The 25,568-nt window shown below is 38.3% G+C and overlaps 1 protein-coding gene across 9 annotated transcripts in view; it reads right to left on the reverse strand.

The window, feature by feature from the left end:
* The window catches only part of KIAA0825, a 473,908-nt gene that overhangs the window by 387,076 nt on the left and 61,264 nt on the right, over positions 1 to 25,568 (reverse strand). For 7 of the 9 annotated variants that reach the window (XM_078004985.1, XM_015140426.3, XM_078004982.1 and 4 more), the window contains one exon: positions 8,136 to 8,267. Coding sequence is in view for 3 of the 9 variants with exons in the window: in XM_015140426.3 (XP_014995912.3) it covers positions 8,136 to 8,266 (131 nt within the window). In the remaining 6 variants the exon portion in view is untranslated. Of the gene's footprint in view, positions 1 to 8,135; positions 8,270 to 25,568 lie in introns of those variants that run through there. The other 2 variants (XM_015140432.3, XM_078004983.1) reach the window with 1 other exon arrangement.

The following is a 25,568-nucleotide window of genomic DNA, read 5'->3' on the forward strand; positions in this document are numbered from 1 at the left end:
GAAATTAAAACTTATCCTGAATTGTTTTCTATTTCAGAGACATTTAATCATTTCAAAAAGATGTAATTACACTTCAGGAAAAAATACCCTTGACAGCAAATCTTTCTCATACGTATCCTTTCCTTTCCATTCCTTTTGTAAAAGATTTGGCCTAGGCCCTTATCATTGCTCATTGGGACTATATATTAATAGCCTCTCTCAGAATTCCCATCTATTGTTAACCCACCTTTTGTTCAGAGTTTACTATGAGCAACACAGTATGAAAGAAACTTTAGAGTTAGTTAGGGTCCTCTCTTGATTTGTTGTTATATACCACGAATCCCCCTACAAAAGTTGAGAATGGCTCTTGAATGGTGCAGATGCTTCAATTTGGACCATTCACACCTAGTGTAGGCCTGTATCAACCTAAGAAAATCTAAAGTGCTTTCAAAAGAGTCAACCAATTGTGAAATACTCCCAGAAATCCAGTCGGTGGCAGGATAGTACTCACAGGACCAAAATGATCTTGTACTGATAAGAACGAGCTTCCCAACACAGTTAGATCACTTCTTCTGCCTCCTAAATCTACATCTGATTTGGATCACTTCTCATAAACTAGTGACAGGAGCAAGATGGAAGTGGCACAGGGCTATGTTAATAATATAAAGAGAAGTTTCTAGAAACATTCTATAGGGCTAGAAAGACATAGTCTAATACCCAAGAAAATCAAGAATAAGTAAATGTGCTCCTTTTTTTTTTTTTTTTTTTTTTTTTAACCTATGGCAGCTTGCCCAGGAATTTCAGCACAATTTAATGAAGTCAGAAGATGGTTTATCCCAACAAAACCATACAAACTGAAATTAGGAAGAGAAAAGTGGACGATCTGCACCAGCATTTGCTCTGTGCCAACTCCCTTGATTCTCTTTCAGAGAAAGAGATAGTGAAAAAACAGAGTGGGAGAACGTACGTAGTAATGGGAATCCAAAGAGATATGGGAACAGATCAGGTCTACATCTTTATCTCCATTGTCCTGATTAAATCAATCATTAAGCCAGATAACAGATTTACTAGAAGCTACAAACTGAAGGTTTTAATAATACCTGTGGTTTATGTGTGAGGAGGTAGGCATACAGTAAATACTCTCATATATATATGATTATATATATATGAAGCAGTATATATATGTCATACATATGTAGTATACACATTGTGTGTATGTGTATATATATACACACACATATATACACACTAAGTAAAAAAAAATCTAACCACAGAATATACATATAATTCCCATTTGTATAAAAATATATTTTGGGGTGCATACATGTTTATGTAGAGAATATTTCCAGAAAATTACACAATAATTTATCAAGATAGCTTTCCTCTAAAGAACAAGACTAGGAGGGTCAGAGGAATGGTAAAAGTTTTCTTCTTCACTGCTCTTCTCTACTGTTTGAAATTTTATCCGGAGTATGTGTTACTTTTATAAGGCAAAAAATATTTAAGGAAAAATGCATTTGAAGGTAGCTTCATCTGTCATGTTCTGTTCATCTAACTTTAAGATAAAACAAAAGCAATAATACCTAACAAACATGTCTAACGCACATTTATTGACTATCTTCTAGCCTACTACGTGCCAAGACTGTTTTAGGCAGTGAAAATACAGTGAAGAACAAGTAATATCTTCAAAGTGGAAATCAAAAATCTTTTTTTAAAAAATGGAATTACCGGCCAGGCATAGTGGCTCACGGCCATAATCCCAGCACTTTGGGAAGCTAAGGTGGGTAGATCACCTGAGGTCAGGAGTTCGAGACCAGCCTGACCAACATGGTGAAACCCCGTCTCTACTAAAAAAGTACAAAATTAGCTGGCACATGCCTGTAATCCCAGCTACTTGAGAGGCTGGGGCAGAAGAATTGCTTTAACCCGGGAGGCAGAGGCTACAGTGAGATGAGATTGCACCATTGTACTCCAGCCTGGACAACAAGAGTGAAAGTTCATCACACACACACAAAAAAAGGAATTACTTTTAAATTCCAATTTAGTTCTTTATGAATGAGACAGAGTTTCATAACGTTGTCTAGGCTGGATTCGAACTCTTGGACTCAAGCAATCCTCTGGCCTCAGCCTCCCAAGTAGCTAGGACTACAGGCATGTGCCACCATGCCTGGCTTAAAGAAAAGTCCTTAAGTAGAAAATAAAGGCAACAGCTTCCAGCCCCTTCCCATCCCAGCTCCCATTCCAGGTCCCATGAAAGGATATTCTTAGTCATGGCATTCTAGAATTTCGATTGTGATTAGCAATGGATGTGGTGTTAGTGACCATTTTTAGACAAGGTGTTGACTCAGCTGAGGCCATGACAAGGGTCTTTTCCAGGGAAAATTGACAGGCTTGGATTCAATCTCCAGGCATCATCCAACATGAAAGATGAGCCGGCCACAGCAGTCATATCTGTTACCAAGGCTCCAGTCCTCTTACAGTGTTCCCTCCCCTGTTCCTGCTTTCAGAGCTGGGCCAGGTCTTCACCAGGCACCTCAGATTGTTACATCAAGGGTGGGGCTTACTTCCCACTGACCCATTAACTAATATCCTCTCTGGGAAACAGTGGTCCAACTACTATTGGCTCAATCTCTTTATGAGGTCTGGATTTTCAGTATAATACTATTCAACTTTTGTTATTACAACAATTTATAAACAGGCAGACACGTGCTTCCCTTTCCTTATTTGCCATGGAAAGATAATACAATAATATCTTTTAGGAATATCCCCAAACAACAATTCTCTATTGTCTTATGCTTATTTGGCCAAGAGTAGGTGAAGCTAACACACTTAAAAATAAAAGCTATACTGTACTTAAAAAAAAACTCAAACACTTGGAATGTCCACAATACTTGAAAAAGTCTTGTAACAATCATCGAATGGAGCTACTGACTCCACATTTTACCCTATTCATTCTAGCCTCCTAAAGCAGAGGAGGATGCATTCTTAATTCTGGAGAGAAGAAGAGTGCTGGAAAGGCCCAGTCAGAGTTGGAAAGTGGGTTAAAGTTTTATTCTGGGTTCAACAGTAGTTGGGGGAATTAGCCCTTTCCAGGTTTCTTCCTATGTGGCCTGGTCTTGTTCAGCAGGAGGGGAGAAGAGGTCGGGATTCTGTGAGATGTAGTGTATAATGAAGAAACCCAAAACTGAAGTGCAAACACAGGAAGTTACAAAAATGATTGCAAACATTAATTTGCATCTACTTATTATTAAATAAGTGCCACAATATTGCCAGAAATAATAATGCACAGTAAAACCTTTGAAATGACTAATTTTCATTTTGTATAATTTGCTCTGGCTATAAAATATATTAATATTTGTGTGTGTGTGTGTGTCTGTGTGTCTATATAGTCATAAAATACCATCATATGTATATATAGTCATAAAATTCCATCATATGGAAAACTTGAAAGCAAATTTTTAATATGGAAGCTCAAAAAATGTAAGCATTATATAAAAAAGAAGTGTAATCTATGGAATATGTACCCTTTCATTAATAGACATGGTTAAATGTCTCCCCTCTCCCTGCATTTTCTAGGTGAAGTCAAATAAATAGTATTATTGCTAGTAGCAATTCTTATTTTTGAGACAGGGCTCACATTGTTGCCCAGGCAGTAGCGCAGTGGTGCAATCACAGCTCACTGCAGCCTCCACCTCCCAGGCTCAAGGGATCCTTCCACCTCAGCACCCCAAGTAGCTAAATCCACAGGGGTATGCCACCACACCAGCTAATTTTTGTTTTTGTTTTTTGTAGAGACAGTGTTTCACCATGTTGCCCAGGCTGGTCTCAAGTTCCTGAGCTCAAAAGATCTGCACACGGCACGCAGCCTCCCAAAGTGCTGGGATTGTAGGCATGAGCCCCCACCCAACCTGGTAGCACTTCTTGTTCCTTCCTTCCTCCCTGCCTCGGGTCCTCCCTCCCTCTTTCCTTTTCTTTCCTTTCCTCATTTCCCTTTCCCTTTCCTTTCCTTTCCTCCCTTCCATTCCAGACAGCCTGTTGCCCAAGCTGGAGTATAATAGCGTGTGCAGCCTCAAATTCCTGGGCTCAAGCAGTCCTCCCACCTCAGCCTCCCGAGTAGCTAGGACCACAGGTGAGCAACCAACCAAGGTTGGGCTAATTTTTTCTTTTTTTTCAGTAGAGATGGGGTATTGCTATGTTGTCCAGGCGAGTTTTAAACTCCTGCCCTCAAGTGATCTTCCTGCCTTGGCCTCCCAAAGTGTTGAGATTACATCTTTCTTTAGATTAAAAAAAAAAAGAAGAAAAAAAAGGAGTCCAGCGGCATTGGTACTAGCAAAATTTACTTCCTAAGATACACACAGAGGTTGTCTATAATTAGGAAATGAAAAAGTAAAATAAATTGTTAAGATACAATTATATTTATCCAACTGAACATTAAGGGGGAAAAAAATCATTCTGTGTCTTTTTTTTTTTTTTTGAGATGGAATCTTGCTCTGTTGCCCAGGCTGGAGTGCAGTGGCGCAATCTTGGCTCACTGCAACCTCCGCCTCCTGGGTTCAAGCAATTCTCCTGCCTCAGCCTCCTGAGTAGCTGGGATTACAGGTGCACACCACCATGCCTGGCTGATTTTTGTATTTTTAGTAGAGACGAGGTTTCACCATATTGGCCAGGCTAGTCTCGAACTCCTGACTTTGTGATCTGCCTACCTCAGCCTCCTAAAGTGCTGGGATTACAGGCATGAGCCCACCGCGTCCGGCCTATGCTGTGTCATATTGTGAGCCCAGAAGAACTTCTGTACCTCAATATTTTGTAAAACATGTACCACTCAGTTCATTAGTGCTAAAGTATGCAGTTTTCAGTTAGGGAACTAATGATACGGAGGTACAACATTCATAATGTTTCTCTTTGGCATGTTATTTACCTCTTGTTACCTATTTTGATATGTGTTTGAATAAATGATTCATTATCACTAATTTCTGCTGTCGGACCTATTAGTCACCCAGGTCTGACTTGAATGGAAAGGAGAATGTAAAAGTGAAGTGGTCTGAGAATGACAGCCCAGGTGAAGGTTCAGTGACCTTTGGGCACACTGGTCCATTCTGGTGAATCACTGCTTTGGGGAAGCAATAGACCCTGTGGCTCATAAAACCTGATGATATTAAGGAGAGAGAAGGAATTCATAAATAGATGTCAGGGTCACTGCTACTTTAAAAATTCAAGTATAAGGAAAAAACTATCGTATTTTAAAATGAATTACTAATGTTGTTTTTTTCTTTTAAAACTATGGAGGAAAACCTATACCATACAGATGTTCATTACTTATTCAATGTACACTACTGGGAGATAAATAGAACTGTTAGAATACAAAAATGCCAAGGGTAATTCAACTACTGCAGTGTAAGTGTGGCATAACTGATTCGTCATGACATACAATTTTCTAAAAGCTATTCTGTTAGAAGGCAATAAATGAGCGCATAAATGATTTATACTCTTCTGAACCACAGTTATTATTCAGTATTTTATTTTAAAAAATATATATACTCTATACTATTATGTTTATTCTCTGGAGTATAATGAAAACATAATTGAATTTGATGAAAAATAGACTTGATTCTAAATGTAGCATACAGCACATACAGCTACTTCCTTATTTTGTCCCTTGTGAAGATCAATGGTCACTTGAGGTGGTTCTGCTCTAGGTTCGTTTTAATATATGAGCAATAAAATATTTTTAATTTAAAAATTATATCCTACGTTCCATACTGTATTTTCTAACATCTATTTAATACTAACATCTGAGTTTTGACCTAATAACTATTTTTTAATGCAAAATACAATGTTTTAATCACTGTTTTACTTTTAAATATGATTTCTTTTTGACTAGGTAAGGCAAAAAATTAAGTATATATGGTTCATAAATAAAAATAAGCAATCCAGAACAAAAGCATCCGAGTTCAGTGACTTGTTTTATTTTGATGGAGCCTAAGTTCCATTGTGAAGGAAAAGGTTTACCTTTTAAAAAATAGTTCAATTTTTAAAAATATAAGCATCTCTGAAATTTAGGTAATGTCTTGTTAATCTATTTAAGTAAATACTATTTTCATTTGTAAGTTTCTTTGAGTTAGAAACTGTGTCATAAAATACATAAATATATAACATGAAAGTTATATAAATACATAATTACCCTAAAGTTTATTTTATATTTATATGAAATATCAACTATACATTCACAGTTTGGTTGTCTATCTCTAAAATACATATATAATGTGTATATGTATAGGTATAGTATAAAGGGCAAATACAAATTAAAAATAAAAAGTTTAATTTTCCCTGTTGAAAATAAGGGAAAAGATTTCCCTCCTCTCCTTTTTCCTTAGAGCATTTACCTTAGAAAGCTTGTAATCATAGGCCAAGCATGGTGGCTCGCGCCTGTAATCCCAGCACTTTGGGAGGCTGTGGCGGGTGGATCACCTGAGGTCAGGAGTTCAAGACCAGCCTGGTCAACATCATGAAACCCCATCTCTACAAAGAATACAAAAATTAGCTGTGTGTGGCAGCAGGTGCCTGTAATCCCAGCTACTCGAGAGGCTGAGGCACAAGAATCGCTTGAGCCAGGGAGGCAGAGGTTTCAGTGAGCTGAAATTGCATCATTGCACTCCAGCCTGGGTGACTAAAAAAAAAAAAAAACAAAAAACAGAAAAGCCTGTAATCATAAGTACTTTCTCATCTTTTGCCATGTATCTATTCCTTGGAAGACTAGGAAGACATGTATCTATTCTTTGGAAAACTTGTCAGCAGTCCTTTTGTCAGCTTTGTGACCCAGGAATGCCCTTCTCAAGAAACTGGGAGCTATCTTTTTGAAATGCAAGCATCAAGGGAGATAGCTGCCCAATCTCCCAGTTCCTGTGAGAGAGTAAGAGCCTAACTTCATTGGTTGCCTGTTCCAATTTGCAAAACGATCTCCGGTTATAAAGACACAAAAAAGTTTGTTTCTCCTCAGGATAAAGCCAATTAGCTAACACTAATTTACCATGGTAAAAAGTTAGGATGAACTATGTGTGACAAAATGTGCTATCCAGTCTTCCTACTTGAGGACTAGTGATTGTTTATCTTGATAACATGTAATGTAATGGGCTGTATCTGCTTCGCTATTTAAAGGAGTGAGATTCCCTTCCATTTTTGCAAGCTCTTAGTGAACTGCCTGAAATGCACATCATATTCTGGTTTTTAATTCAATAATAAAAGCGTTTCTTTTTCCTTTCTCTACTACCTTCATGGAGAGGATTTCTGGGATGGGAGATGTTTTTAAGTATAATTCTCCAATAATATGCTATCTTTTCAATTTACTTATGCCCATTGTTATAATAAAGAACTAACTATTCTCATGTAAAGCAGAAGGAAAAATATCATAGGAACATTTCACTTACTTGTTTCAGTTTCTTTGGAAATTCAATGTAACTATATCTTAAATTTTAAAAAAGGAAATGCTATGTATCATTACACAATATTAATTTTTACTGTGGTTTGCACATTTGTAACCCACATGAGGTAAAGTAGAACCGCTGATCAAAATGATGCAAATAAGTAACTGTCTGATTATAGGGTCCACAACTACATATGAAGACAGAGTCCTTTCTACCAAAGAACACGTATTAATGAGAAACCATTTAGCTGTCACTGTTTCCCTCAGTATTTGGCAACACGACTTTTTGGGATAGGTGATGACTAATCTAGTATAACAACTCTCTATAAAGTCTCTAGCCTCCTACTTAAGTGAGAAAGAATCTTAAATATTATGCAAAAAAATTTTAATGTTCTGTTTTTAGTAACTCAAGCAATCATGGCCTTACACTCTAACCATATTAATGAAAATTCAGAACATCAATATTGACAAGCTCTAAAAAAACATTAGTGCCAATTTAATAAACTTTAATTGCCTACTTCAAGATAGTGCTTATATTTTCTAGTCTTAAAAATGCTACTCAGATAAAGACAACCATGTACACTTTAAGTGAGAGGGGGTCTAATCAATATTTCGGGGGAAAGTTAATGACAATTAAAACCTAAAATTATCTAAGAGCAGGACACAAATAGACCAGGTAAATTTCATATAAGTGAAATGTGAAAACAACTTGTTTTAAATAATTAACAATATTTACCTTGCAGCATTTTGTTCAATCTTTTCATCAATATCACTGAAGATCTGCTCAAACTCCAAGTCTCCAGGAAATGAGTTTAACAAACAATGTAGGTCAAAAGAATTATGAGAATATTCATCATCCCAATCCATTCTGAGGAGCAAGAATAAATAATAAAACATGTCAGTTCCCCTACAATGGCCAAGGATAGGGGTGGGCAGAAATTCACCTCAAGTTGTGACACTAAACCAAAAATAATAATTCCCATTTATAGGCATAATGAAATATAGCAGTTGGAGAACTAGGGTATTATAAAGCTAGGTAGAATGTTTTGTTATTTAAATTTCATGAGGTGTGACCTAATTTTCACACTTTTCTATGGTTTGAAAGCTGAACAAAACAGCATCCCTCAGAGAGTACTTAAGCATCCTATAGCTTCTCATTATGGCCAAGAACTGTAATGGAAGTGACAGAGCCCACAGACCACTGTGAACAAGGGTGGGTGCAGCAAAAATTCAATACCTTCCCTCAACTCTTGTCAATATACTTACCTGGAAATTGTAGCCTTAGACTTTTTAAAGCCTCACCCCACTGGGTCTATTTATATGTGAAGGATGCAAAACTATCCTTGAGTTCCTCTAGCACCCCTTGACAACCTCAGTATTGATACCTAACTAAAAACTGAATGATATGATACTCTTTCTTGAGGCACATGCATTTCATCACCATCAAAGCTTTAATCATTCATTCTGTCTATGTACTGAACGCTTGATAGGTTACAGCACTGCTATAGAGGCTGGGATATAGCTGCAATAATTTAAATACCCTGCCCTCATGGAGTTTTTATTCTAGTGGGGAAGACAGATTTTTTTATAACACATAAACAGATATATGTAATCAAAAATCACATGGTGAGAAGTGCTATAAGAACAAGTAAAGCATGGCAATGGGCTAAATTAAGAGTGATACAGCAAGGGCAGAGTGTGAGCTATTTTATTTAGGAATATCAGGGAAGGTCTCTGAGGAGGTGATATTTGTGTAGAAGAAGTAAGTGCAGAAGCTATGGGGAAAGAAGTAAGTGGGAAAGACAAACTACCTTCTTGATTACTTTGGCCAAGAAATGACTCTTACCACATCTGCTTAAATGTGGTTAAGAGCTCTCTAGTGAGAGCTAGTCACATGACTCTACCTGGCGGCGAAGGTGTCTGGGAAATGCCACTGGCTGGGCATTTGATTCCAGGAAAGCTCTATGCCATGAATGGAGATCATTAATCTTTGGCAGACAGCTAGCCTTTCTGCCACCACCATTCATTTGGTTAAACTTGATTCTCCACTTTCATGATATTGATTTGCCTCAAATGTCCAAATGATCCATGGCGATCCATTCTTTTTTACTGACAAAGGACTAGATTGATACATATTGGTAGCTAGCAAGGATTTTCTCTACTGTTAAGAGGTTGTTTTATCCAAAAGGTCTCTCCCGCCAGAGCAGGAAGGTTGATTCAGACACTACATGAGTGGATGCTGTGTATCTATCAGTGGGTATCTCCTTAGGATTTGTGAACAGAAGCAAGCACATATCTGATGATTTGCACAAGTGACCAACCAAGAGTTCATCACACTACAGTGGAACTGTCAGAGGTGTGCGAACCAGAGCAACTCCATCTTGAATAGGAGCTGGGTAAAATAAGGCTGAGACCTACTGGACTGCATTCCCAGATGGTTAAGGCATTCTAAGTCACAGAATGAGAGAAGAGGTCAGCACAAAATACAGATCATAAAGATCTTGCTGATAAAACAGCTTGCAGTAAAGAAGCCAGTCAAAACCCATCAAAACCAAGATGGCCATGAGAGTGACCTCTGGTTGTCCTCACTGCTACACTCCCACTAGTGCCATGACAGTTTACAAATGCCATGGCAACATCAGGAAATTACCTTATATGGCCTAGAAAGGGGAGGCATGAATAATCCACCCCTTGTTTTGCATATCATCTAGAAATAACCATAAAAATGGGCAACCAGCAGCCCATGGGGCTGTTCTGTCTATGGAGTAGCCATTCTTTTATTCCTCTGCTTTCTTAATAAACTTGCTTTCACTTTACTCTATGGATACCCTGAATTCTTTCTTGTACAAGATCCAAGAACTCTCTCTTGGGGTCTGGATCAGGAATCTTTTCTCTAACATCTTTCTGGCAACCATGGAATGGACTATAATAAGGAAACCCCCAGCCCAAAGGCTAACTTTGGGCAAGTGGTGGTGCCTGGTAACATCTTTCTGGCAAACCCCAAAGGGATGATACTGAAGAAACTCCCCAATCCAAAGGAAATGGACTGCAACACTGATCAGCCAACTTTGGGTAAGTGGTGGGGTACCCAGGTAAATAATGGGATTGGGTTAGAGGCTCAACTTAGGGGAGTCAGGGTCTCTCCTAAGACACTGGGTTACAGTCCCCCCTTAATAAAAGGCAAGGATTCTTGGCCAACCTTGGGTTAGAGGCCCAACTTAGGAGGGTTAGGGTTCCTTATAAGATTTAGGGGTTAGAGGCCTCTCTCAGTAAAATCCCTTTTGGCTAAGAATACGTTTGGCACTGTGGGATGTGAACTGCTATTCTCTTTGGATTAATCTGCCTTGTACTCTTTGCTGATGGCTATGGGTGATAGGATTAGGCATGTACAGGAACATATGACATGGGGAGCTTTTTCCTCCCCAAAACGGGAAAACCTTGAGAGCTGATGGAACTCCTGGAAAAGATCCCTCTGTGACCAACAAGTGGCCACCTGAACTTTTGAACAACAGGTGGGTCTTTCTCTGGTCTCCCTGAACTCTTTGCCTTCCCCACCCTGCCTGAGGCAATTCTTTTCTTTTTCTCTCTCTGCAAACCAGTTGAATGAATGGTAAAAATTAGTGTTTATCTCCTACAAAGTTTTGATTATGGGAAAAAGGAATTGTGAAGCTAGTCTTAAGCTGTAGTGAATCTGGTGTACTTTGTGTGTCTTTCTGTATTGTTGTGTCATGAACAGGAGTACCTTAGGATAGAACATGGGCTTAGGGCACCTGTAAGCCTGCTTTTCAAGATGGCCCAGCAAACTGTCAGTTACAAACTTTGTTGCAGGTCCCTGAAAAAAACTGGATAAGGTTTCCCTTTTGTATGTCCTTGGGAGCTTGACCTTGTAACCATGTGGCAGTACTTTCTCTTGGTCTCTGCCATCACAATGGTGGCCTGGGTTCAGGGTTCAATTCCTGCCTTAGGGAATGAGTCCTCTATCTTCTCTCTGTGTATTTATATGTGTTGTGTGTGTGATGTTTATATGTGAAAGAGCTTTGATTAACTGGTTTAATAATAAGACCTGAAATCAAATATTTTGTCAGAAAAGTAATGTTTAATGCCTTTCATATAGTTCACGTGACTTAAGTAATATTTGGGAAATAAAGACGGTTTTAAACATTATCAGTAAATAAAAATATCTTCAAAAATGTAAACATTGGGTTTAAATTATGTGGGTCAGATATTAAGTTTGCTAAATACTTTAAGGTCACAAACTGCTTAACTTTTTAAAATTATTCAATTTGTTTTGGAGCATTAGATTCTAGATAAGGCCTGGAGATATGTGAAATTAACCATGACTACTAGCTAGGCAAAGAAGGTTATAAATAATAGAAATTTTATGTAAGAAATGCTCTTGTATGTAAATTGTTGTCCTAAAGTAAAATAACTGGTTGTTTAAAAAGAGAGATGTTTAGGACAAGTGGGAAAGTCCAAGTATGTCGAAGATTGTCTGTGTAAGTTGTGAAATAATTTATGAAAGGGAATTTATGCAAGAAATGTACAATTTAAAGGTGATTAGGCCTCCTAAAGGCTTCATAAAATGCCACTATGACTCTTAACTGTACAACTTGCCTGTTTTATAGCTAGGTAAGGCCTGGTACATGTGGAGTGAGACTCTGGAAAGAGTCAGACCTTATCTGCACTTCTGTCCGGGTCCCAGGCTCCACACCTAGTACATAATTAAAATCCCATACTTACCAAGGTTTTTACCAAAAGTAAAAGTCATTAAGAATTAACACTTAACATGTAATTGAGACTATTGACAAACAGTCTACACACAAGGCCTGTAAGGAAAGTAGAATATACTTTTGGTAAAAGATTATAAGAAGTCATGGGAATATGGATTTATTTACTTTTTGGCTAAAGGATTGTTTTAAGTTAGATAAAATAAGGCTGAAGGCTTAAACAAGTTGTGAACGGTTTGTGAAAAATTAATCTTGTAAAAAAAATTCTGTGTGTGAACATATTGGCTAAAGTTAAAGGGGTATTATTCAGTGTTTCCATACACTGGAATAAAAACACAACAGGTTTTCCTTAGAGCAAAAACCTCCTTTTAATCTACTCTTTAACAAAAATTGTAAAGGGTTATAAAAGGTTTATGAGAATCTTACCTTACAGTCAAACTGATTAAGATTGAATACATTTGTCTGTAAGATTTTATTAAGAAATTGGTTTGACACCAACAATGCACTAATGCAAACAGTGACATTTAGTTTATTTAGTATAAAGTCATACGGGAAGGATTATCAAATGTAAAACAGCGTTTTGTTTTCTTTGGGCTATATTTGTATAAATATGTTATTGGTATATGTTCCAAAATTATGGGAAATTTATAATTCTAAAATGACTTAGTGTATGTTTTTAAATAATTATAATCATTACATAAAATTATTGTATGCTACAGAGGTAGCCAAATTTATTTGTCAATTATGTTTTCAACTGTGGCTCTCCTAAGATGTTTTGTCATCCACAGATAATTGTTGTCTTGTTTTGGTCCTCTTTAGAAGGTGATTTATAATCAACTATAGAACTCTAGCAGATGTTCTTGAATGAAGATTTTCTGATAACTTTGGAGACTGTGACATCAGAATAGAGGAAAAAACTTTCAGGACTCTCATGGAGAGCTGAAATGTTCATGACTATCAAACAGGAGTTAACTGCATTGACTAAACTAATAGAAGTCTACAATAATCTTTTTAATGTTTTGCTTAAAATGTTGCCGATCCTTGTTTTGTTTTTTAGAGTCAAGAAAACTTTTATTTTGAGCTATTTATAGCTTTAAACAATTGAGTAAAGTATACTCCTGTGAACAAAATTTGGGGCATATTTGTTCCTCTCCATGTGATTTCTCCAGAATTTGGAAACTATTTGTGAATGTTCTTAATTTATGGCAATATAGTTATTTGCATAAGTGCAATAAGAATCTGTTTTCGGCCAGGCACAGTGGCTCATGCCCGTAATCCCAGCACTTTGGGAGGCCGAGGCAGAGGGACCACCTGAGGTCAGGAGTTTGAGACCAGCCTGGTCAACATGGTGAAACCCCGTCTCTACTAAAAATACAAAAATTAGCTAGGCATGGTAGTGGGCTCCTGCAATCCCAGCTACCCAGGAGGTTGAGGCAGGAGAATCGCTTGAACCTGGGAGGCAGAGGTTGCAGTGAGCCAAGATCATGCCATTGCACTCCAGCCTGGGTGACAGAGCAAGATTCCCTCTCAAAAAAAAAAGAATCTGTTTTCATTTGTAACAGGACACAACAGGACACAATAACCAGTTTCTCGTTATTTTACCAAGGCTTTGACTGGAATGGTGTGCTTTACTTTAAGGAATCAAACTTGGCTTGTAAAGTCAATAAAAGCCTTTTGGAGAACTGGCCTCATACCCTGCCTACACAGTCCCTGTGTAGAGTGTTTCTGTACTGTGGTAAGTAAAGAATGTCACTTTCTAACAGATCCAGGTGTTCCAAGTTATCTTGGGACCTGAAAAGGAGAGAAATTTACTCAACTCATAGGTATTTGAGGGTACAAGCCCATGACTTGGGTTGGCTTTAAAAAAGTATTGAGGTCAGGTGCAGTGGTTCATGCCGGTAATCCCAGCATTCTGGGAGGCCGAGATGGGAGGATCTCCTGCAGTTGGGAGTTTGAGACCAGCCTGCCAACATGGCAAAACCCTGTCTCTACTAAAAATATAAAAATTAGCTGAGTGTGTTGGCACATGCCTGTAATCCCAGCTACTCGGGAGACTAAGGCAGGAGAATTGCTTGAGCCCAGGAGGCAGAGGTTGCAGTGAGCTGAGATCGTGCCACTGTACTATAGCCTGGATGACACAGCGAGACTCTGTCTCAATAAATAAGTAAATAAATAAAAATAAAAATACATTAAAATAAAATTAAAAAGTCTGGAGATTCCTCACTGATGCTTGAGAAAATAAAATTAAAAAGTCTTGAGATTCCTTACTGCTTCCTACTGATGCTTTCTGACTGAGCTCCTCTCTACCCTGAACACAAGAGACCCTGATAGTTAGGCAGGAATATCATCACCCCTACTCAGCCTGAAGAAGTTATGGAAGATGGATCTTCCTCCCTCTGCAACCCTTAGGATTAAGGGCTAAGGGTTAAAATAGCTTTCAGTAGGATTAAGTTTAGGATTAAGGGCTAAGGGATAAAACATTTTACAGTAAAGAAGCCAGTCAAAACCCATCAAAACCAAGATGGCCACGAGAGTGACCTCTGGTTGTCCTCACTGCTACACTCCCATCAGCACCATGACAGTTTACAAATGCCATGGCAACATCAGGAAGTTACCCTATATGGTCTGGAAAGAGAAGGCATGAATAATCCACCCCTTGTTTAGCATATCATCAAGAAATAACCATAAAAATGGGCAACTAGCAGCCCACGGGGCTGCTCTGTCTATGGAGTAGCCATTCTTTTATTCCTCTACTTTCTTAATAAACTTGCTTTCACTTTATTCTATGGACTCACCCTGAATTCTTTCTTCTGCAAGATCCAAGAACCCTTTCTTGGGGTCTGGATAGGGACCTCTCTCCTGTAATGGAATAATTTATTTTTCTCACTGTAGATTAGTTCTGCTTCTCTGTTCTCTCCCAGGCCTTGGTAGAGGCCTGGAAGTAACCTAGAATCTGTTCTGCTTCTTATATTGTGGTCAACATTCATAGCTATATGTGCTAACCACCTAGATTTTCAACTTGTTGAGAAAACATTTCAAGGAAGCAAATGCTATTGCATAATGAGAGGAAGGGGCTAACCTGTTTAGCTGCTCATAAACATTTCTTCAGTGCCTTCCCTCCTTGATGACTACCCTGTAGCCTACTTCATTCTGTTATTTTTGTCTTTGAAGGTGGCATTACTCCAGGGAATGGCTCTTACTACCATAGCAACTTCCTCTTTTGCATGTTGTAGAGGGTTGTTTCCATGCCTCCAGTTTCTTTATTGGTCTGAGCCTCTTTACTTTCTATCTTCCAGAAATATCCCAATGGCACCTCATATTTCTTTCAAGTTTGCTTTACTACATGTCTTTACTGACATTTCAATAGGATTTCAGGAGGGAAGAAAAGTAAATACATGTGTTTAGTCCTCTATCTTCAGAATTTTCTACCTTTTAATGTCTCATACTAAGGCAAATATGCAAAAAATTATGGGACTTTTGAACATCTGAAACTTGATGTACAGAGTGTCAGGAAGGCAGAGTAAGAAGGCTGAATAGAAGATGTCACCAAGGGTTCTCCGTGCAGGAACACCAAATTTTAACAACTAAGTACACACAAAAAAGCAGTGTCATAAGAGCCAGAAATCAGGTAAAGTTACCTGGTTTTAACTTCCTATCACTGAGAGAGGAACTGAGAGGATAGAAAACACATTGCTGATGTCACCCTCCCTCATCCCTTGGCAGCAACCACATAGTGTGGAAAGATAATCTACGCACTTAGGAGAGGGAGAACACAGTGGGTTGGGTGGGGTGGGGGGTTGGCATTGAACTCAGTGCTGCCCTGTCACAGGGGAGAGCAAAGCTGTGCTGGGCCCAGCTGGCACCCACCCATGGAGCGAACATTTGAAACAGCCATGGCCAGAATGGAATCTTCCATCCCAGAGATCAGAACTTGAGTTTCTCTGCAATCTTCACCACCACAGGCTGCAGTGCTCTGGGGTCACAGGTAAACTTGAAAGGGAGTCTAGGATACAAGGACGGCTATTCTTAGGCAAGCCCTTGTGCTGTGCTGGGCTTAGAACCAGTGGACGAGGGCAGTACATGACCTAGGGAGACACCAGCTGGGTCAGCTAAGGGAGTACTTGTGCCACCCCTCCCCCAATCCCAGGGAGCACAGCTCACAGCTGCAAAAGATACTCGTTCCTTCTGCTTGAAGAGAGGAGAGTGAAGAGTAAAGAGGACTTTCTCTTGCATCTTGGATACCAGCTCAGCAACAATAGTACAGGGTACCAGGCAGACTTGTGAGGTCCCTATTCCAGGCCCTAGTTCCTAGATGACATTTCTAGACAAATCCTGGACCAGAAAGAAACCAGCTGCCTTGATGAGAACGACCCAGCCCTGACAGGATTCGTCGCCTGCTGACTAGAGAGCTCTTGGTCCCTGGATAACTAACAACGCTATCCAGGTTGTATACTGTGGACCTCAGGTGAGATTCTTAGATATGTTGACTTTAGGTGAAACCTAGCATATTCCCAGTTGTGATGACTATGGTGAAAGACTCCTTCTGCTTGAGAAAAACAGGGCAAAAGTAAAAGGGGCTTAGTCTTGCACTTTAGGTACCAGCTCAGCCACAGTGGGGTAGAGCACTAAGTGGGCTCTTGAGGTCCCCAAGTCCAGGCCTAGGCTCTTGGATGGCATTTCTGGCCCTGCCCTGGGCCAGATGGGAGTCCACTATCCTGAAGGGTGAGTCTCATGCCTGGCAACATTCACAACAAGCTGACTGACTGAAGAGCCCTTGGGCCCTATGGGAACATTGGTTGTAGTCTGGCAATACTCCATTTGGGCCTGTGGTGATGGCGGCCACCAAGTTAGGCTCCTCTGCCTGTGAAAAGGGGAAGGAACAGTGGGAAGGACTTTGTCTGGTGGTTTGAGGGCCAGCTTAACCACAGTAGAACAGAACACCAGATAGATTTCTAAGGGTTTTGACTCCAATCTCTGGCTCCAAGACAGTATCTATGAACCCACCTATGGTGTGGGGGAACTAACTGCCCTGAAGGGAGGATACAAACCTGGCTGGCTTCCCCACCTGCTGTATAGAGATTCCTACAGCCTTGAGTGAACATAGGTGGTAACCAGTCAGTGGTTACAGCAGCCATCAGGCAAGACCCAGTGCTGTGTTGGCTTCAGGTCTGACCCAAGGAAGTTCTAGCAGTGGTGGCCACAGGGATGCTTATATTACCCCACCCCCAGTTCCAGGTGGCTCAGCACAGAGAGAGAGAGAGAGAGAGAGAGAGACTCAGATTGTTTAGGAGAAAGTAAGGGAGGAGAACATGAGTCTCTGTTTGATGATCTAGTGAATTCTTCTGGATCATATCAAAGATTGCCAAGGTGATACCTCTGTAAGATTGCAAGAACCATAGTGTAATTGGGCATGGGGCCCAAGTCCCTTCAAATACGTGGAAAGCATTCCCAAGAAAGACAGGCACAAACAAGCCCAGGCTGTGAAGACTACAATAAATACCTAATTCTTCTATGCGTAGGCACAAAACAAACAAACAAACAAACAAAAAACCCCACAAGCATCAAGACCATCCAGGAAAACATGACCTCACCCAATTAACTAAATAAGGCACCAGAGACCAATCCTAGAGAAACACCTACATGTGATATTTCAGATAATTTAAAATAGCTGTGTTGAGGAAAATCAAAGAAATTCAAGATAACACAGAGAAGGAATTCAGAATTTTATCAGATAAATTTAACAAAGAGATTGAAATAAAAAGAATCAAGCAGAAATTCTGGAATTGAAAAATGTAATTGACATACTGAAGAGTGCATCGGAGTCTCTTAATAGCAGTATTGACCAAGCAGAAGAAAGAATTAGTGAGCTCAAAGACAGGCTATTTGAAAATACACAATCAGAGGAGACAAAAGAAAAAAGAATAAAAAATAATGAAGCAGGCCAGAAAATCTAGAAAATAGCCTGAAAAGGGCAAATCTAAGAGTTATTGGCCTGAAAGAGAGAAAGAAAGGGGCAGAAAGTTTATTGAAAGAAATAATAAAAAAATATGGCACCTCAAACGTAGACAGGTATATCAACATTCAAGTTCAAGAAGGTTATAGAACACCAAGCAGATTTAACCCAAAGAAGACTACCTCAAGGCATTTAATAATCAAACTCCCAAAAGTCATAGATTAAAAAAAAAAAAAAAAAGGAATCCGGCTGAGCATGATGGCTCATGCCCGTAATCCCAGCATTTTGGGAGGCCAGTGCAGGTGGATTGCCAGGTCAGGGGTTTGAGACCAGCCTGGCCAACATGGTGAAACCCTGTCTCTACTAAAGATACAAAAAATTGGCCAGGCATGGTGGTGTGAGCCTGTAATCCCAGCTATTAAGGAGGCTGACGCAGGAGAATCACTTGAACCCAGGAAGTGGAGATTGCAGTGAGCCAAGATTGTGCCAGTGCACTCCAGCCTGCATGACAGGGTGAGACTCCATTTCAAGAAAAAAAAAAAAAAAAAAGAATCCTAAAAGCAGCAACAGAAAATAAACAAATAACATACAATGGAGCTCCAATATTTCTGGCAGCAGACTTTTCAGTGGAAACCTTACAGGCCAGGAGAGAATGTCAGGATATACCTAATGTGCTGAAGGAAGAAAAAAAACAAAAAACAACTTTTACCCTATAATAGTATATCCTGCAAAAATATCATTCAAGCATATGGAAAAAATGAAGATTTCCCAGACAAAAGCTGACAGAGTTCATTAATTAAAGACCTGTCCTACAAAAAATGATAAAGGGAGTTCTTCAAGCTAAAAGAAAAAGATGTTTATGAGCAAGAAGAAATCATCTGAAGATACAAAACTTACTGGTAATTGTAAGAACAAAGAAAACACAGAATATTATAACAATGTAATTGTGGTATATAAACTACTCATATCTTAAATAGAAAGACTAATGATGAATGAATTGAATAATAATTAAAACAACTTTTCAAGATGTAGACAGTACAATAAGACATAAGGAGAAACAACAAAAAGTTAAAAAGCTGGTGAACTAAGTTAGAGAGTTTTTACTAGTTTTCTTTTGGCTTGCTTGTTTATGCAATCAATGTTTAGTTGTCATAAGTCTAAACTAATGGGTTATAAGATAGTATTTGCAAACCTCACAGTAACCTCAAATGTAAAAAACGTAGAGTGGATACGCAAAAAATACAATGCAAGAAATTAAATCAGATCCCCATAGAAAATCACCTTAACTAAAAGCAAGACAGGAAGGAAGGAAAGAAGGAAGAGATAACCACAAGACAACCAGAAAACAAATAATAAAACAGCAGGAGTAGGTCCTTACTTATCAATAACAAAACTGAAAGTAAATGGACTAAACTCTCCAATCAAAATACATAGAGTGGCTGAATGGATAAAAAACCAAGACCCAATGGTGTCCTGCCTACAAGAAATACACTTCCATCTATAAAGATACACAAAGACTGAAAACCGAGGGATGGAGAAAGATATTCCATGCCAAAGGAAACAAACAAACAAACAAAAAGCAGAAGTAGCTATACTTGTATCAGACAAAATAGATTTCAAGACAAAAACTGTAAGAAGAGACAAAGAAGGTCATTATATTATGATAAAGGGGTCAATTCACCAAGATGATACACCAATTATAAACATATATGCACTCAACACTGGAGCATCCAGATATTATTATAATAAGCAAATATTATTAGAGCTAAAGAGAGAGATAGACCTCAATACAATAATAGCTGGAGACTTCAACGCCCTACTTTCAGCATAGGACAGATCTTCCAAAGAGAAAATCAGCAAAGAAACGTTGAACTTAATCTGCACTATAGAACAAATCGTCCTAATAGATATTTATAGAATTCCTTCATTCAGTGGCTGAAGAATACATTTTTCTGGTGTATTTTGCTCCTCAGCACATAGATCATTCTTAAAGAAAGACCATATGGTAGGTCACAAAACAAGGCTTAAAAGATTCAAAAAAATGAAATAATATCAAGCATCTTCTCTGGTCACAATGGAATAAAACTAGTAATTAATAATAACAGGAATTTTGAAATTGTACACACACAGATATTAAATAATATGCTCCTGAATGACCAGTGGGTCAATGAAGAAATTATGAAGCAAATTTTAAAATTTCTTGAAACAAATGATAATGGAAACACAACATACCAAAACCTATGGGAGCCGGCGCAGTAGCTCACGCTTATAATCCCAGCACTTTGAGAGGCCGAGGCAGGCAGATCCCCTGAGGTCAGGAGCTCAAGACCAGCCTGGCTAACATGGTGAAACTCCATCTCTACTAAAAAAATACAAAAATTAGCCAGCTGTAGTGGCGGGTGCATGTAATCCCAGCTACTTGGGAGGCTGAGGCAGGAGAATTGCTTGAACCCAGGAGGCAGAGGTTGCAGTGAGCCGAGATGAAGCCACTGCACTCTAGCCAGCCTGGGTCACAGAGTGAGACTCTGTCCGTCTCAAAAAAAAAAAAAAAAACCAAAAACAAAGAAACAAAATTATGGAATATAACGAAAGCAGTACTAAGAGAGAAATTCATAGCTTTAAGTGCTTACATCAAAAAAGAATAAAAACTTCAAATAACCAAATGATGCATCAAGAACTAGAATAGCAAGAGCAAACTAGACTCAAAATTAGTAGAAAAAAAAGAAATAATAAACATCAGAGCAGAAATAAATGAAACTGAAACAAAGAAAACAATAGAAAAGATCAATGAAACAAAAAGTTGGCTTTTTGAAAAGACAAAATGGACATCAACAGAGGACTGGATAAAGAGAATGTGGTACATATACACAATGGAGTACTCTCCAGCCATAAAAAAGAATGAGATCCTGTCATTTGCAACACCATGGATGAAACTGGAGGTCATTATGTTAAATGAAAAAAACCAGGCACAGAAAGACAAACATCAAATGTGCTCACTTATCTGTGGAAGCTAAAAATTAAAACTCTGGTCCTGCACAGCAGGGAAACCAATCAATCTGTGCCACCTGCATTTCTAGCCAGAGAAACAATTTGGTGGACTTACCCAGGGTGAACCCACCTTTGTACTGGCCAAACCACTGCACATCTTCATCCAAGCTGGAAAGTCCGCCAAACTGAACATAGATTACACTACTATGCGAACCTATAACCAAAGTCAAAGCACCCCACCCAACTGACACCGCAAGACCCATCTATAGGAATAAATCTTTCTCTATGAAAGCTACTCCATTAAATTGGAAGAGGCAACTATTATACCAAATGTGAAGAAATCAACATAGGGACATATCAAACATAAAGAAAGGAAACATGATACATTTGAAGAAACACAGTAATTCTCCAGTAGTAGACACTAATCACAAGGAACTACATAAAATGCCAGAAAAAGTATTCAAAATAATAAAACTCACTGATATATAAGAGAATGCAGACAGACAATTCAATAAAATCAGGATAATACTTTGTGATTGGAATGAAAAATTCAACAAAGTGATAGATATCATAAATATGAGCCAAATAGAAATCTTAGAGCTGAAGAATTCCAGACATAAAATAAAAAAAATATAGAGCTTTAACAACACACTAGACCAAGCAGAAGAAAGAATACCTGAACTTAAAGACAGGCTTTTGAAATAATACAGGAAGAAAAAAAAGAATGCAGAAAGCCTACTGGGTTTATGGGACACCATTAAATGCACTAATTTTCACATTATGGGAGTTCCAGAAGGAAAAGAGAAGGACAAAGGTGTACAAACCTTATTTAATAAAATAATAACTGAAAATTTGCCAAGTTCTGGGAGAGACATGAACATCCAGATCCAGGAAGCTCAAATATCCCCAAAAAGTTTCTGTTCAAACAGATCCTCCCTGAGGCATATAGTAGTGAAATTGTCAAAAGTCAAAGAGAAAAAAGAAATTCTAAAAACAGCAAGAGAAAAGCAGTAAGTCATATTTAATGCAATCCCCATTAGACTAAGAGCAGATTTCTCAGCAGAAATCTTATAAGCCTGGAGAGAATGGGATAATACGTTAAAAATATTGAAAGCAAAAAACTGCCAGACAACAATAATACACCTAGCAAACCTATCCTTCAGAAATGGAGAAATAGTCTTTCCCAGCAAGAAATAACAAAGGAAACTCATCGACATATATTGGCCTTATAGTAAATACTTAAGGGAGTCCTACATCTGAATGTGAAAAGATGGTAACTACCACCATGAAAATACACAAAATTATAGAACTCACTGGTAGAAAAGGAGAAAGAAAAAGGAATTAAACTTTATCACTACAGAAAACCACCAAACTACAAAAATAAACAGAGAAATTAAGGGAAAAAAGATATACAAATCAACAAGAAAACAATACAATAACAGGAGTAAGTCCTCACTTATCAATAATAACCTTGAATGAAAATGGATTCAATTCCTCAATTAAAACATATAGAAATGGATCAAAGAACAAGACCCAACTATATATTGCCCACAAAAAAACTACCCTCATCTGTAAAGACACACAGACTGAAAGTGAAGAGATGGAAAAAGCTATTCCACACAAAGAGAAATCAAAAGCAAGCAGAAATAGCCATCGTTATATCAGATAAAAACCAAGTCAAAACTCTAAAAAGAGAAAAGGAATGATATTATACAATCATAAAGGGATCAGTTTAGCAAAAGTATATAACAATTCTAAATATATATGCACCCAACATCTGAGTAACCAGATATAAAAGGCAAATATGAGATGTAAAGGGAGACACAGACTGCAATGCAATAATAGTTGGGGGCTTCAACATCCTGTTCTCAGCACTGGAAAGATCATCTAGACAGAAAATCAACAAACATTGGATTTAAATAGATCAAATAGACCTAATAGACATGTACAGAAAATTCCACCCAACAGTTGCAGAGTACACATTCTTTTAATCAGCACGTGGAATATTCTTCAGGACTGACCATATGTTAGGACACAAAACAAATCTCAAAATATTTTAAATAATTGAAATCTTATCAAGTAACTTTTCTTATCACAATGGAATAAAACTAGAAATCAAAACAACAAGAGGAACTTTGGAACGTGTACAAATATATAGAAATAAAACAATATGTTCCTGAATGACCAATGAGTGAAGAAAGATATTATGAAGAAAATTTAAGTTTCTTGAAACAAATGAAACATAGCAACATATGTCTGGTTGAAACATAGTCTGGAAGACACTATGTTAAATGAAACAAGCCAGGAACAGAAAGTTAAACACTGCATGTTAACACTTACATGTGATAGCTGAAAAAGCTGACTTCATAGAAGTGAAGAGTAGAAGAGAGGTTAGTAGAAGCTGACAAAGGTAAGGGGTAAAGAAAGAAAGGAAGTGATTTGTTAAAGGATACAAAATCACAGCTAGATAGGAGGAATAAGTTTGAGTCTTCTATAGCATTGTAGAATTCCCATAGTTAATAATATACTATATATTTTCAAATAGCTAGAAGAGAAGAAATGGAATGTTCCCAACACAAAGAAATGTAAATGTTGGGATGATGGATCGACTAATTACTGTGATCTGAATACTATATGTTGTATTTACTGAAACATCACTATGTACCCATGTATAACTATTAAATGTAAATAAAAACATTAAGTAAAGGCTGGGCGCAGTGACTCACGCCTGTAATCCCAGCACTTTGGGAGACAGAGGTGGGCAGATCACCTGAGGTCAGGATTTCAAGACCAGCCTGACCAACATGGTGAAACCCCTTCTCTACTAAAAATACAAAAAATTAGCAGGGCATATGGCGGGCGCTTGTAATCCCAGCTACTTGGGAGGCTGAGGCAGTAGAATCGCTTGAACCCCTGAGGCAGAGGTTGCAGTGAGGCGAGATGGCGCCATTGCACTCCAGACTGGGCGGCAAGAGCAAAATTCCATCTCAAAAAAAAAAAAAAAAAAGTAGAAAAAAATTTAAGGCTAGGCGCAGTGGCTCATGCCCGTCATCCCAGCAATTTGGGGAGGCCAAGTCGGGTGGATCACCTGAGGCCAGGAGTTTGAGATCAGCCTGGTCAACCTGGTGAAACCCCGTCTCTACTAAAAATACAAAAAAATTAGCCGCGTGTGGTGGCGGACGCCTATAATCCCAGCTACTCAGGAGGCTAAGGCAGGAGAATTGTTTGAACCTGGGAGGCGGAGACTGCAGTGAACCGAGATCGCGCCACTGCACTCCTGCCTGGGCAACAAGAGCGAAACTCAGTCTCAAAAAACAAAAAACAAAAACAAAAAAAAAGAAAAGAAATTTAAAAACGAGGAAGATAGATTAGGCTCTCAGATTTCTTCCAGCTATAAAATCGTGATGTTCTCTAAGAACCAGCAGGAGAAGGACATATTTCTGAACCCAAATCAGTTCTTCAAGGTACTTGACTATTTTGTTCATCAATACTACCATTTTTCTTGTCCCTTGGACTGTCAGAGCCACTTTTGACTTTTCCCATTTCCCTTCTCTAGCACACTACAGAGAAAACTGAAGTAGAATCTACAGCTTAGCAAGAAATAATTTGTGAAAAAATAAAATGTGCGGCAGCAAGATATTCTTCTATGGTGGTCTAAGAGATTTCCTGTAGAACCCCTGAAACTCTAAGCTCCATAAAATATTATGTGAGGCAGTAGTTATCTCATGTTCCCAGGTTCCCCTGACTTGGCAGACTCCTTACTCAACAAAAGATGTCTGAGACCAAGTCAGACATCATTATGGCATGCCACCACATGGAAAAGGGGTAACATTAGGGAATCATACCTTCACAGGCCATCATGTATCCTTGGTCTATTATTCCTTATATTCTATATTTTATTTGTGTTATTCTTTATACTGCTGGTTTGCTTTGTGTTGCTGGTTTGTTAATAAAGCAAAGTGAAAATAAACTGACCAGGTCACCATTCTTAAACATGCATCAGCCTTTTCTTCTCGCCTGGCTCATTTTTATTTTGCCATTCATATTTTGTCAGAAAGTCATATTCCTACGTCATTTACAAAGTCCTGCCAAGATTAAAAAATTCAATATTTAACTTTTACTAAATCTTGGAAATTGTATGTAATTCAGTGATCTCATTCATTGAGACCTGGATTAAAGCTATAATGGCTAAATAATAATGGTCATGATAACAGCCGACTCTTATGTAGCACTTATATGAGCCAGGCATTGTTCTGTGTAATATATATATATATATATATATATATATAATATATATATATGAATTCATTTAATTCTTAACATAAACATATAAGATAGAAACTATTATAATCTTATTAAAGATATGGAAACTGAGGCACAGAAAGGTTCATGACTTGTCCAAGGTCACTTAGATATGAAGTGGCAAAGCTGGGATTCCTATTGCTTCAAGGGCTGTCCTGAATCACAATGCTATAAATTGCCTCTCTGTATAGACTTCAAC

The sequence above is a fragment of the Macaca mulatta genome, chromosome 6, assembly GCF_049350105.2.
Source record: "Macaca mulatta isolate MMU2019108-1 chromosome 6, T2T-MMU8v2.0, whole genome shotgun sequence".
NCBI classification, from domain to species: Eukaryota; Metazoa; Chordata; class Mammalia; order Primates; family Cercopithecidae; genus Macaca; species Macaca mulatta.